Here is a 13,298-nt window from a genome sequence, read left to right on the forward strand (position 1 = left end):
CATCTGTGTTATTGTTTGTAACAATGCTCGGTTCTTGATCGCTGTGTTATAAACTACGAAAGTAGTCGTGCCATTCATTAGCCTCGATACAAGTAGTAATGTTTTGTTGCGGTTTAGCTTGCTTAATTTTTTCCACATGAAATTCTGATTTTTTTTCGATTCTGGATAAGTTCTGCTCTATTTCTGCTCTATTTTTTCTTTGTAACTTACAAATTTTAGTATAGCAATATTTTTTAAATATATGTCTGCGATCCTTATATTCATTCAGATCAGATGCTAAATTGTAAGCTCGAAATTTTCTTAAATATGTGTATTTTTGTTTCTTAAGAATATTACACTATTCATCCCACCAAAGTAACTGTAATGATCGTTTATAGTTAGGAAACAAACGCATATTTTGCCTACCTCGTAGTATACAGCGTGAATTTTGTAAATAGCCGCTTCAATATTTTTAGTTATGAGATTATTATGTCAATCGAGGAACGAAACTGTCTGTAGAAATTGCGCCAATACAGTAAGTCTCGGCCATGAAAGTGATATTATGCGCATTTTTCACCGTTGAATTGAGCTGAAAAGAATTAACAGGTCAAAAGAGTTAGTTAAAATATGGTAACTGACCAATTATCTGCAACTCACCTTGCTACCAGTTGTTTATAAAATGTTATATATTCGATATTTTACATTACTGTACAGTCCTCTAAGCCGAACTGTCTTTTTATTAGGATCGGAGTTAGTGTTCGTGTGTCGTATGAATAGACATGAACGAATCTGCACTAAAACTAAATTTAGATTCATATCGTACATGCATGATCAGTTGTCAAACGAAAGTACGGTTGATATTCAATTGCATTATATATCTTTTTCCGGGATATTGTTTTAGTATGTTGATGCTGCATTAACAAATATAAGTGTATATGAAGTGAAAACACCAAAAATAAACAACGGTTGCGATAGACACTTATAAACATAGCTCATACTGTTAGATGCGCATAATATCAGTTTAAGATGGTTACGTCGTCTATAGATAATGACAAACATAATTGTCAGAACTACTACCCTAAAGTGCCCGAAAATCGCAAACTAATGTAAAAAATCATAACACAATAGTGTTACGGAAAGGCATTGTAATTAAACACGTAAACGTAGTATATAAAAAGCTTTGTAAATAAATGTCAAAGGTGTTATTGAACATTTCATAGTTGTGTTATTTTTTGTTTAATTAGAATGTTTTTTGTTGTTTAAATTAAGTTCATAATTAATTAAAAGATAATTTAATATCGCTGCATTTTTCTATGTCGGAATGTATGTCGGAATGTTTTATTAATGTAAAATAGCTTAGTCTTTAAGAAAAAACAACTACACTATATTATATTTGTAAAATTAAATTAAGTTGTAATATCATTACATTCTTAGATTTTGATAAAATAAAGGGACTTGAGTATGTGTTGTTTATTCATCATCATACAGCACGTGAAACAGTTATGTAAACATAATTATGTATAGGCATATACAATAATTGGTGAATGTCGATGCACAATTTTTCGCACGTTTTTTACTTGATTGTTGATATTTGTGTGATGGATAAAATGATAAAAGATATGTTTGTGGTCTTTTGTTGTATATATTATCTTAATATACAATTAATATAAGTTTAAATACTGGATTTTCGTGTTATTAAGATATATTTTTGGTAGATTTCTGTGTATTTTGGTATATTCCTGTAGATTCCGGTATTTCCAGTGACCCACTCTAGGTTATATTACACTAATTCGGATTCCCATAGGGTCCCATTATAAAACTGACAACTATCAACGCATTTTTCTTGGCTTTCCGACGTATCAATTTTTCCGAACCTGGTATCATTTTAAAGATGGATCTGTCCTCTTCCAATAATTGCAATCAAAAACATACCGTCTCTCAATTTCTAAGAAAGTAAATCGCTGTTGAATGCACCCACCGTAGAAAAACCTGTTTCGGAAGCCTAATTTCGACACAATAGAAAAGACACCACCAAAAGTTCATCTTTTCAGTCAACTTCCATTCCAAGGCATCAACGTACTCAAGAAAGATACAGGATATTACAAATAACCACAAAAAACATGTCTCACATTGTTAAATGGCTTTTATTCAAGAAGAGAAAATGAGCTTTTTAGTAATAGGCACAATGATTTGGTGTAATGTAACCTCTAATGCATTCATTACGAACAAGGGCATTGATAGATTGAAATATAATGCTATCTAGAAAACGGACCATCAATTTCAAATTAAATCTATAAAAAATGAATATGTTCACATATTGCGTACGGAAAGCAACATATGTTTTCTGCCAAAGTTGTATTTTAAAGCAAAATACTTATTTTGGCGTGCTGGCATGTCAAAGGTAGTTATATTTTTATCGCGAAAATACGTTGCAATTGTACCGTAAGGTTTCAGTAAGTTATAAAACTCGGGGTAATCCGGACACACACTTTGATATGATTATCTTTCGTTGGTCTACAAATAGTAGCCACTTTCAGTGTGTTTCTTTATCCCTTACTCTCATTAGACATGGTATCGGTCCTCATATAGTATCATACCTTAAACGAAAAGCCTTTAAGAAGTGCTGGTTATTTTTTTCAATTTTAAAAAGTAATTTATTTGAATGTTATCCATGACTTTACGACAATCAGTCTCATGATTTCTGATGATCGTTGGAAAGTAGGTCATGTTTATTCCAGGGTGATGCTATGATTTTTAGTTTAAACCTATTTATTTTAGCCTGATTGCATCAAAAGCCTAAGGCTTATATAAACGCTCTCAAGTCCGTTTCCTGGGCCTAGAACCAGTACTTGGTGTCTTTGGTGGAGATCTAAAGAACGCTCCCACGGTGGGGATCGAACCCGTGACCATCCGGTCGCTAGGCGGACACCATATCCATTACACCGTGGCAACCTATGATTTTTAATTACAGATGTAATGCAGGTTTTTTTATCTGATTTTGGGGAAAGGGCCTGGCCTTTTGTGAGGGGAAAAAAATCGCGCGAAACGTTGAATTTTGGGGGAAAAAAATCTGCGAAAAGCCGGATTTTGGGGAAAAAAAGGAAAGTCTAAAATAATCAATTTAACATATTTTACTGTTTTTAAAACAAATTCAAGGCAACAGATAACTTAATTATGCAATATTTTTCTAGTTTCTACAGTGTATCAGGTTAACTTATATATGAAAAGGTAAAAAAAAAAAAGATTTTTTTTTTTTTTTTTTTTATTTTTGGAGGGGAAAATGAAATCTAGGGGAAAATTTACCAGCTGAGGGGAAAAAAATCCGAGGGGAAAGGGCCGATTTTCGGCGGGTCCCAAAGAAGGAAAAAAAACCTGTAATGAAATAAGGTCACTTCCAACAGCCTTGCTGTTGGGCTAGCTCTTAAGCGATGCAGTTAGAATGCCTGACTACCACTCTGGAGGTTGTGGTTTCAGTCCCCCGATGGGGCTCAGGAATTTCATTTTAACGGCGACGAGGCGAACGATTCAGAAAGTGATGTGAGCTGATTAATGGTTTCTGGGTGGGCAATGCGGATGCAAGACATGTTGTAGCAGGCATATCTGGGCCTTGAAACATTAAGAGGGGGGAGAGTGTAGTGAAATAAGGTCACTTCCAACAGCCTTGATGTTGGGCTAGCTCTTTAGCGAGGCGGTTAGAATGTCTGACTACCACTTTGGAGGTTGCGGGTTCAATCCCCCATTGGAGCTCAGGATTTCCACTTTACGGAACACACAATTATGTAAGTATGTTTATGGATAAATATGGCTTTATCAAAAATCATAGCATCACCCAGGAATAAAAATGACCTACAGTGACACAAGGGGTTACGAATCTAGGGTAGTTTCGAACCATCATTTTGTTTTAAGCAAAGTATCTGTCTTTGTCATTGCTATTTGTGAAATTTTGCTGCAAAATTAATATTCCATTTTATTTCAAGCATACTCAACTTTCAGTAGGCAATAAAAACATACATCTGACAGCAGAATCAAAATTCTGAAAAGTAACATGTATGTATTTTTACAATAACACCGGTTATCACATGCTTTTAGCTCGAATATCAACAACAATTCCCACTTATTTCTTGTAGAAGTCACATTTGATGCCCAATCTTCATGATACTTTGTCAAAATGTTTGTCTAAATGATATGTTGGTTGAGTTCAAAAATTAGTCCGGTCCCTTTAAAAACATGGCTGCCAGGGGTCGGGGCAGTATTCCTTATATGGTTATAGAGAAACCTTGTGAACACTCTAGAAGTCACAATTTTTGCCCAATCATCATGAAACTTGGTCAAAACATTGGTTTCATTGATATCTCGGAAGAGTTCGAAAATGGTCCAGATCGGTGAAAAAACATGGCCGCCAGGGGGGCGGGGCAGTTTTCTCTATATGTACATGTATATAGTGAGAACATGTGAACACGCTATAAGTCACATTTTTGGTCCAATCTTCATGAAATTTGGTCAAAACATGTGTTTTCTAGATATGACGGTTGAGTTCGAAATGGTCCAGATCTGTGGAAAAAATGGCCGCCAGGGGGTGGGGCAATTTTCTCTATATGTATATAGGCAAAACATGTGAACAGTCTAGTTGTGATAAGCCATAATGTTAAAGAAAGATAACCTGTACATACTTTCTAATAGTTAACTAATAGTTAACTCCCTTGTATAAACCTGGGACTTCTTTCATAAAATGTGGTGTACATAAAGACAGTAGTTTGCATGCAATTTAATAAACCTATGTCATAAAATAACTGTACATGTACTAATGCACTGTAGAGCCTTATTTTTGATCTTTATTGATAAGCCAAGTTAACCTACTGTGTTTTGGTGTATTTAGCAGACTAATGTGCTATGAAACTGTTTCCATGGCAACCTTGTTATTTGGCATTTTCTAAATTAGAAAGACTCTTTTGATTAAAATAACTTTTGTAAATTCTTCTTATTTTTTACATTTGAGTCACTGGAGTTTTCCACTCTCCATAAATTGTGTTCTTTAGATTATTTTATAAACTAAATTTGTGAAGCAACTTCTACACTAACAGTTACTAATATTTATATCAGTTTTTTTGACAGATTGTGAACTTCTTTTTACATTCATTAAGGTATTTGCTGTATTGGTTCATTTTTAACGATGCATAGATTCTTTAGACTAAAGTTAGTTATTTTCATTAAAGCTGCTTTGGTTTTCACTTATAGATTAATTCTTTGAGTGTATTCAGGCGTATCTGACTGGACGCCTTTAGTTAATTGAATTACAACCAGTAAGTGTGTTAAAAATAAGCGTTCTTTAATTAGACTCGATAAATATTTCCGTATTACATAAAGTGCTCACAAAGTTACATAACTCGTAACCGTCCCGTGACCGGTTCACTTGCGTAAGCAAACGAGACCGCACTACCACAGTTGCTTATAGTAAAACATTGTGAATACTTTTAGTCTTATTTTTAGTTCAATCTGAATGACACTTGCTGATCTTCACACATGGTGACAGTCTTTATGAGCATAATATTTTTTGCTCATGATGAACTTTTTTGATCACCTTTTGTCAATTGTCTGTCTTCCGTTGTGCGTCATGAATATTTCGCCTGTTCAGCGCAAAACTGTTCTAACTCCATTTTTTTACAAAAATGACATTTTTATATTTTTGTAACTGGTTTTAATAAATACACATTATTCAAAATGAATTTCAACAAAATTCTTAAAATTGGGGCCAAAAAGGGCCAGTTGGCATTTTGCTCTAACTCAATTTAGCTGTAATGATCAGTGCAACACTGTTCCAACTTGAGTTGGAACAGTGTTGCACATAAGAAAATGACCAGAATCACTTACATTTTCAGTGCAATACTGTCGTAGATTTAATTTTCACAGTATACTTTGTTTGAATAATGACATCCTACTAAAACTATGGTGTCACTTTTGTTATATACATGAATTTGTATTAGACATTTATATCCATAGCAATTGTTTACACTTTGAATGTGTTTTTTAAACCTTTAAATACCATTAAAAACGGTATCTCATTACAATACTGGTAACAATAATAACAATACTATTTAAATTAATTAATTCTAAAAATTATCAGTTTTATTACAATTATAATTATTACTTTGTTAGTAGTAGTAGTTAGGTAGTAGCAGTAGAAGTAGGACTATTAGAAGTATCTTGCTAGTCTATTTCTCCATAATTACTGGCTGGAAATCAACAAAACATAATGACTATGAAGATGTCTGAATTAAATCACATTTTTGGGGTTTGCAGTACATTTAGTTAATATTTCTTGTTTTTATGGTTATCCTTATTTTAAATAAGAGCAGGTTGCAGTCAGACATTTTCTTGAGTTATGGAACCTTGAAGTTAGCTTTAATTTGTGTTCACACATTTTTTTCCTATGTAGGCATTTTTTAAGAAACCGTTTTTATTCTGTCGCATTAAGTCATATAATGACCTTTTCATGCTTGTACACAATTTATTCTCAAAAACAGTTTTCACAAAAGATTTGCTTTGCTCAAGTTGTAATATTGCCTGACCAAGGACATTGGGGATAATATATCAGGTTCAAAATAATTCTTGCAATACTTGTTTAGAATTAAAAAATGTGTCCTTGATGCAAATTCCTATTTTGGTTTTTCAACTTATTGTCCTAAGAATAAACTTGATTGTTAGCAATATTGGTGAGAAATTTGCATAGGAATATTGTTGACTGTAATACATCTATGTCACATTGTTGAGCATGGTACCAATCAGTAAGAACAATAGCATCATACCAAGATAAACCTGTGCTTTTTCCATAAATTAAGTCAAATATATTAATTGCATTCATTCATTACCAAAATTACTTTGTAAACTTTGCTTGTTACATTAAACATTAAAACATATATGGTGCTCAAGATCACTAGCCTCATCATCATGATGCTTTTATCATTGTGTTAACCACTGTGAATGGGTTTTTCGCAGAAGTCGTCAGTGCTTTACTTCTTATATCTTGGGACTTAAAATAACAGTTTCAAATATTTAGTCGTATGATTCCTTAGAGAAATATACATCATAGACGAACATGCAAAATAACACTTGTGACTACACAATTAATGTGAAATAAGGTTTGATTCATTGATGATAAAAACAATCAAGTATTTAGCTTCATTACTTTTTTGGAAAATTAACCACTCACTTACATTGTTTCAACAATGCACTAAACAAAAAGTGTAGCCTCAGTTCAGTTATTTAAATTGTTATCTGCATTTGAAAAATAGTTTTATTTTAAATACCGTAATTACTTAAAAGTTTTCGGACATTTAAAAATAATATTTAAATTAAAATAATATTCAGATATACAAGTTTCGGAAAATTTAGAGACACTCTAAAAACATTGAATTGATGATCGGATACCGGTATGCAACGTGTAAGAGTCAATTGTTTAAATGAATGACAGCACGTCCTTGTCAAATACCACGCCATAAAGTATACATTATTTTTTATATGATTTACTTAAGCTGTTGGGTGAAACCATTATCTATTACCGGTAAACAAAGTTATTTACCCAATTACGCAAATGTAATGGACATAATGCATTAAGGCATTTGTCTGCCAAGTTTTATTACCTTTATCCGGTTGTAATAACGCATGATCACCAGAAGTTTCACAAGAAGCGCAAAACGGAAGAATTCTGGTAAAATGGCATTTTAAAATTAACTGTCCAAAAATTATGGAAGAAAACCAGTTGGTCCCGAAAATAAGTCACGAAGCATAATTATTTTTTGTCTAAAATTGGGATGTCTGAAAATGTAGAATGACTCAAGAACAAACACCACAATCATAATGTCCATAGCTTATTTATTTAAGTTAAACAAGAAATATCTTTAAAAGGTATAAGGCGTTGATGTTGTAATGTTTGCAACCAGTGAAAGGAGATGGAATGAAGCGACCATGCATTTTAATGAAGGTAGTGAGTGATAATAAGATAATATATTTTAATGTATTAACAAATACAAATGAAGAACAAGAAGAGGTGAAATTGTATGTTTTATTGTCAATAAGGATTGTAATGACTAGGTTTTCATAATTGACTGAGTAATACATTTGTTTCAATAGGAAAAGAAAACATATTCGCCACTGAAATACTATGAACATAATGTTGGAATATATTTCCTTAGAATCGCGGGCTACCGCCCCCAAACCACCGCTTTGTCGATAGTGGTAAACAACTGCGTACCGGTAAAGTGCAATCTAGCCTGTTTTTGTAGTGTTTAGTGTGGCTGCTACGGCATGTAAACAATAGATTCTTTTAATTGAAAAGACGTGATTAATACTATACTGCTTCGTAAACTAAGGAGAATCATTTCGATGTAATGTTAAGAGGATGTTTTGTGTCATGACAGTTTTTGATTTATTGTAATTTAAATGTAATTTACAATATATTCATATTTCAGTTCAAATGATATGCATCCAATGTTTTAGTCTGGGAACCAGACTACCAATGTTTACGGTGATTTTTGTATTATTAGCCAATTCACAATTCGGGTTTATTCATTTCGGACCTATCATGAAAGAAGGTCATCTAAGGTCAAATGTGACGTTAAACAGCTACGCCGAAAAAAGTAATTCATACTTCAGTACATGTATAAAAGATTATCCTAAATGAACACAATTTTTACACCATTGATACATCTTACTAAAGATGTATAGAACAATATTTCTTAAATTCCAATATATTGATGTGGATGAATCTATAAAATGGTTAAAATTAAAGGAATGAAAGAAAATATTTATATTTGAAGTTGGAATAAGACATCAACCATAGACTAAAATGTAAGTAAAATAAGACACAAATCGACTGGCATCAAATAAATTGAGTTTACTTTGAAACCAGTGTTTCATTGGATTTTTGCTATCATAAAAAGATGAAACTGATGCAAGCATGAAAGCATTTAAAAAAACAACATTCAAACTGATAAAAATGCCATTACTGTTAAGGGAAAAGTTCTTATTATACTAAACCTATAGATAGAATATTTAAAAACAAAAACATTTAGAACATGAAATAAACAGTTTTGTTTGAGAAAATCACAAAAATGATGTCCATTCCAAGTTTGATGTCTTACTCAAAATTCACATAATACAATGGTATAGATATATAAAGTACAACAAAAATATATTAAGTATATGATTTATGAAATTCAAATAGAAACTAGTTCATGTTATAAATTGTTAAGGATATAAAATGTTCACAGTATTGTTATGTATTTGTTTCGACCCTTGATTTTATTATATTTGGAAATATTTATTCATTTTCCATGTTTGAGAACTTCTTTTTTAAGAAAAATAACCAAGAAGCAGTTTTGCACTGAAATGTTATTACCAAACAACCTAATTTTATAAGTGGAAAACTGTTCTAACTTGAGTTAGAACAGTTTTGCACCAAACAAAAGTTCCCAATTGCTAAAATTTATAGTGGGAAAACTGTTATAACTCCAATAATGATAAATATCTTTTTTATAGTTTGTAATATTATTTCATTTATGTTGAGTAACATATTGAAATGATATGTTGAAGTAATATAAGACAAAAAATGTGTTGGATCTCAAATAGTATACATAAGGGCAAGTTTTTTCTACTTCCTGAACAATTTTGAAAAATAGAGTTGGAACAGTGTTGCGCTGAACAGGCGATTTGCCTTGTTAACGTTGTAGAGGCCACATTTATTGTTTGATCTTCATGAAACTTTGTCAGAAGATTTGTCCCAATAATATCTTGGACGAGTTCAAAAATGGTTCCAGTCTGTTGAAAAACATTTCCGCCATGGGGTCATTTGTTGTTCATTTTTCATGAAACTTGGTTAGAACATTTGTTCTATTGATATCTTGGGCTTCAATGAACAGGTCATTTCTTTTTATCTCAGGTGAGCGACTTTGGGCCTTTCAGGCCCTCTTGTTTTAATTCGAGTGACATGTTATAAATGCATGTTTTTACAAACAACAAATTAAGGGTATCATGATCAATCGTTAATTGCAAGAAGGAAATTACTCTGAAACCGAAATGAGATTGCTTGGGTATAGTTACGCATCACACTTCAGGGGGCATCTACAAAATATTGTGTCTGTTTTTTTAGTTTCAAATGCCTGTCATTCATGATTTTATGCAAGAAATTTTCTTGATATGCCACTTCATTCAAAGAATGGTTTAGGGCATTAAGATTCACTCCTGTCCATCTCTCCTTGGTGAAATCTATTATGCCTTATAGTTATACTTGTTATTAATTGTAATAAATTGATTGATATTGAATTAAAACTTCATATATGCTGGAAGATATCATTGCATTGCGAAAGAACCATAGTTCTTCATTGCATATTTTTATGCCCCCCTTGGAAGAAGAGGGGATATATTTTTTGCTGGATGCCAGACTGCCAGTTGGTCTGTCTGTCAGTAAACCAGTTCGTTTTTTATCAATAACTCATCAACGAATTGACTGATTGGCTTGATGCTTCACATGTTGATTGGCCTGGACAGTAGATGAACCCTTGTGAAATTGGAGTTACTATGTCAAAGGTCAAGGTCACTGTCAAAATAAGTGTGAAAATTGTTTCGGATCAATAACACATCAACGAATTGACCAAATGGCTTGATACTTCACATGTGCATTGGCCTTGGAAAGTAGATGACCCATATTAATCGGGGTCACTTGGTCAAAGGTCAAAGTCATTGTCACAATTATTGTAAAAATTGTTTCCGATCAATTAAATTGCAACGAATTGACTGATTGGCTTGATACCTCACATGTGCATTTGCCTTGGACAGTAGATGACCCCTATTGAAATTAGGGTTAATTGGTCAAAGGTCAAGGTCACTGTCACAATAACTGTGAAAATCATTTCCGATCAATAACTCATCAACAAATTGACCGATTGGCTTGATACTTCACTAGTTCAAAGTCCTGTTTGGGGGGGCATACGTCTACGACAGTGGAAGTCTCGTTTTTCTTTATAAATACAAACTGAATAATAAATCAAAGATCAACATTAAAACAATTGACATGAGGCCTAGACGATGATCACTCCGCCCACTTAATCACGTGGCTCAGCGGGTAGCAAACCTAGACAAGCTAACACCAAAATGGCTTCTTTGCCTATAGATTGCATGTAGATTTACGCGATAATCCGGATGATTTTTATGGACTTTTTAACCAGGTTTTCCAAAGGAAAAAACTGGTTATTAGATTGGATAATGCGGGCGGGCTGGCTTGGGGGCAGGGGGAACAAGCTTGTCCGGGCCATAACTATGTCGTTCATTGTCAGATTTTAAAATCATTTGGCACATTTGTTCACCATCATTGGACGGTGTGTCGCGCGAAAGAATTACGTCAATATCTCCAAGGTCAAGGTCATACTTTGAGTTCAAAGGTCAAAAATGGCCATAAATGAGCTTGTCCAGGCCATAACTATGTCATTCATTGTCAGATTTAAAAATCATTTGGCACATTTGTTCACCATCATTGGACAGTGTGTCGCCCGAAAGAATTACGTCGATATCTCCAAGGTCACACTTTGAGTTCAAAGGTCAAAAATGGCCATAAATGAGCTTGTCCGGGCCATAACTATGTTATTTATTGTCAGATTTTAAAATCATTTGGCACATTTGTTCACCATCAATGTACGGTGTGTCGCTCGAAAGAATTACGTCAATATCTCCAAGGTCAAGGTCACACTTTGAGTACAGAGGTCAAAAATGGCCATAAATGAGCTTGTCTGGGCCATAACTATGTCATTCATTGTCAGATTTTAAAATCATTTCGCACATTTGTTCACAATCATTAGACGGTGTGTCACGCGAAAGAATTACGTCGATATCTCCAAGGTCAAGGTCACACTTTGAGTTCAAAGGTCAAAAATGGCCATAAATGAGCTTGTCCGGGCCATAACTATGTCATTTATTGTCAGATTTTAAAATCATTTTGCACATTTGTTCACCATCAATGTACGGTTTGTCGTGCGAAATAATTACGTAGATATCTCCAAGGTCAAGGTCGCCACAACTAAAAATAGATTGATTTTGAAACAAGGGGGGTAAATGTGATGAACAATCAGTAGCAATTCACATTTTGAGTTGCAGTTGTCTCCCTTTATCATACTTTTTTATTGAAAACCTGGTTTTGTGACAATTTTGTCCCTTGTTTACACCATATAACACTTGTAAAAGGGGGTTGTGTCATTTAGTTATTATGCAAATGCAAAAATATACATTTATAAAGAAAATCACGTATTTATAACGTTTTTTTTTCTGTACATTAAACACGATGTCAAACGCTTGGGCGCTTACCGAAATCTAACCTGTTACTACGTGTACTGGTGTTATTAGCAATAAATTAACACTTATACACCGGTATTTACCCATGTTATTTACGAAAATATTAACGAAACATTTTCCCTCGTGTATTTGACACGAAATATCGCTTTACAACTGGGATTTCGGTGCAGTTTCACGCGCTTTCTTACGCTGAGTGGGTACCTAAATCCCACATGTTATTACGTATAAAAGTGATATTAATTATATTAAAACATTGCTTATTTGACATTTATCAATCACTATAATTGAAAGTGATCAACACAATCTGTTTGGTCATTGTCTGATATAAATTTGCGTCGTATGAAGGAAAATTCAGTCAGGCTACTTAATAAAGCTACCAGTATCAGACGCACACGCAGGTACCGACTTCCCCAAAGTAACCGCATTTATTGTTTATATCAGTAATAATGACTCTTATACAATGGCATTTACGTTTTTATTAAAATAGTAACATAAAATGGTTTCAATTGTTTCTGACAGACACAAAAACTCTATTAATAACGGGATTTCGTTAAGTAGCCCAAAGTGGGTACCAATATTCTCTATTATTTTACATGCACATGTGATATAATTCATACTTAATAATGCTTAGTTATTGCTTATATGACATTTCCAGTTTTTGAAATAAATTAATGTTCTATAAGGGGGATCTTGGTAATTCTACACATTAGAAGCTTCCATTCGCTCTTGTCAAGACTGCATTTCCACATTGGAAATCTTTCTGGATACCGAATGTCAGAGTTACATAATCCCTATTTACACTGTTTTGCGATATTTCATTTCCGTTTTTTTTTTACAAAATAAACAAAACTCCTTGGAAAAAATGAGAACTAGGCATTCGATCTCCAAGTGTGGATTAAAAGCGTTCATTCGTGACACCACATGTCTGCACATGTGTAGATACCGTTATTAAGATAAGATATCACGTGTCACCTTCAAATAAC

The 13,298-nt window shown here is 33.3% G+C and overlaps 1 protein-coding gene across 2 annotated transcripts in view; it reads left to right on the top strand.

Annotated features, from left to right (window-relative positions):
* The first annotated feature begins 2,152 nt into the window (after positions 1-2,152).
* LOC127832391 (39S ribosomal protein L47, mitochondrial-like) overlaps positions 2,153-13,298 on the top strand; it is a 33,115-nt gene continuing 21,969 nt past the window's right edge. The window contains exon 1 of one of the 2 annotated variants that reach the window (XM_052357857.1): positions 2,153-2,380. In XM_052357857.1, coding sequence (XP_052213817.1) covers positions 2,280-2,380 — 101 coding nt within the window. In that variant the 5' untranslated portion in view covers positions 2,153-2,279. Of the gene's footprint in view, positions 2,381-3,607; positions 3,759-13,298 lie in introns of those variants that run through there. The other variant, XM_052357858.1, reaches the window with a different exon arrangement.

This window comes from Dreissena polymorpha, chromosome 5 (genome assembly GCF_020536995.1).
Source record: "Dreissena polymorpha isolate Duluth1 chromosome 5, UMN_Dpol_1.0, whole genome shotgun sequence".
Classification (NCBI taxonomy): domain Eukaryota; kingdom Metazoa; phylum Mollusca; class Bivalvia; order Myida; family Dreissenidae; genus Dreissena; species Dreissena polymorpha.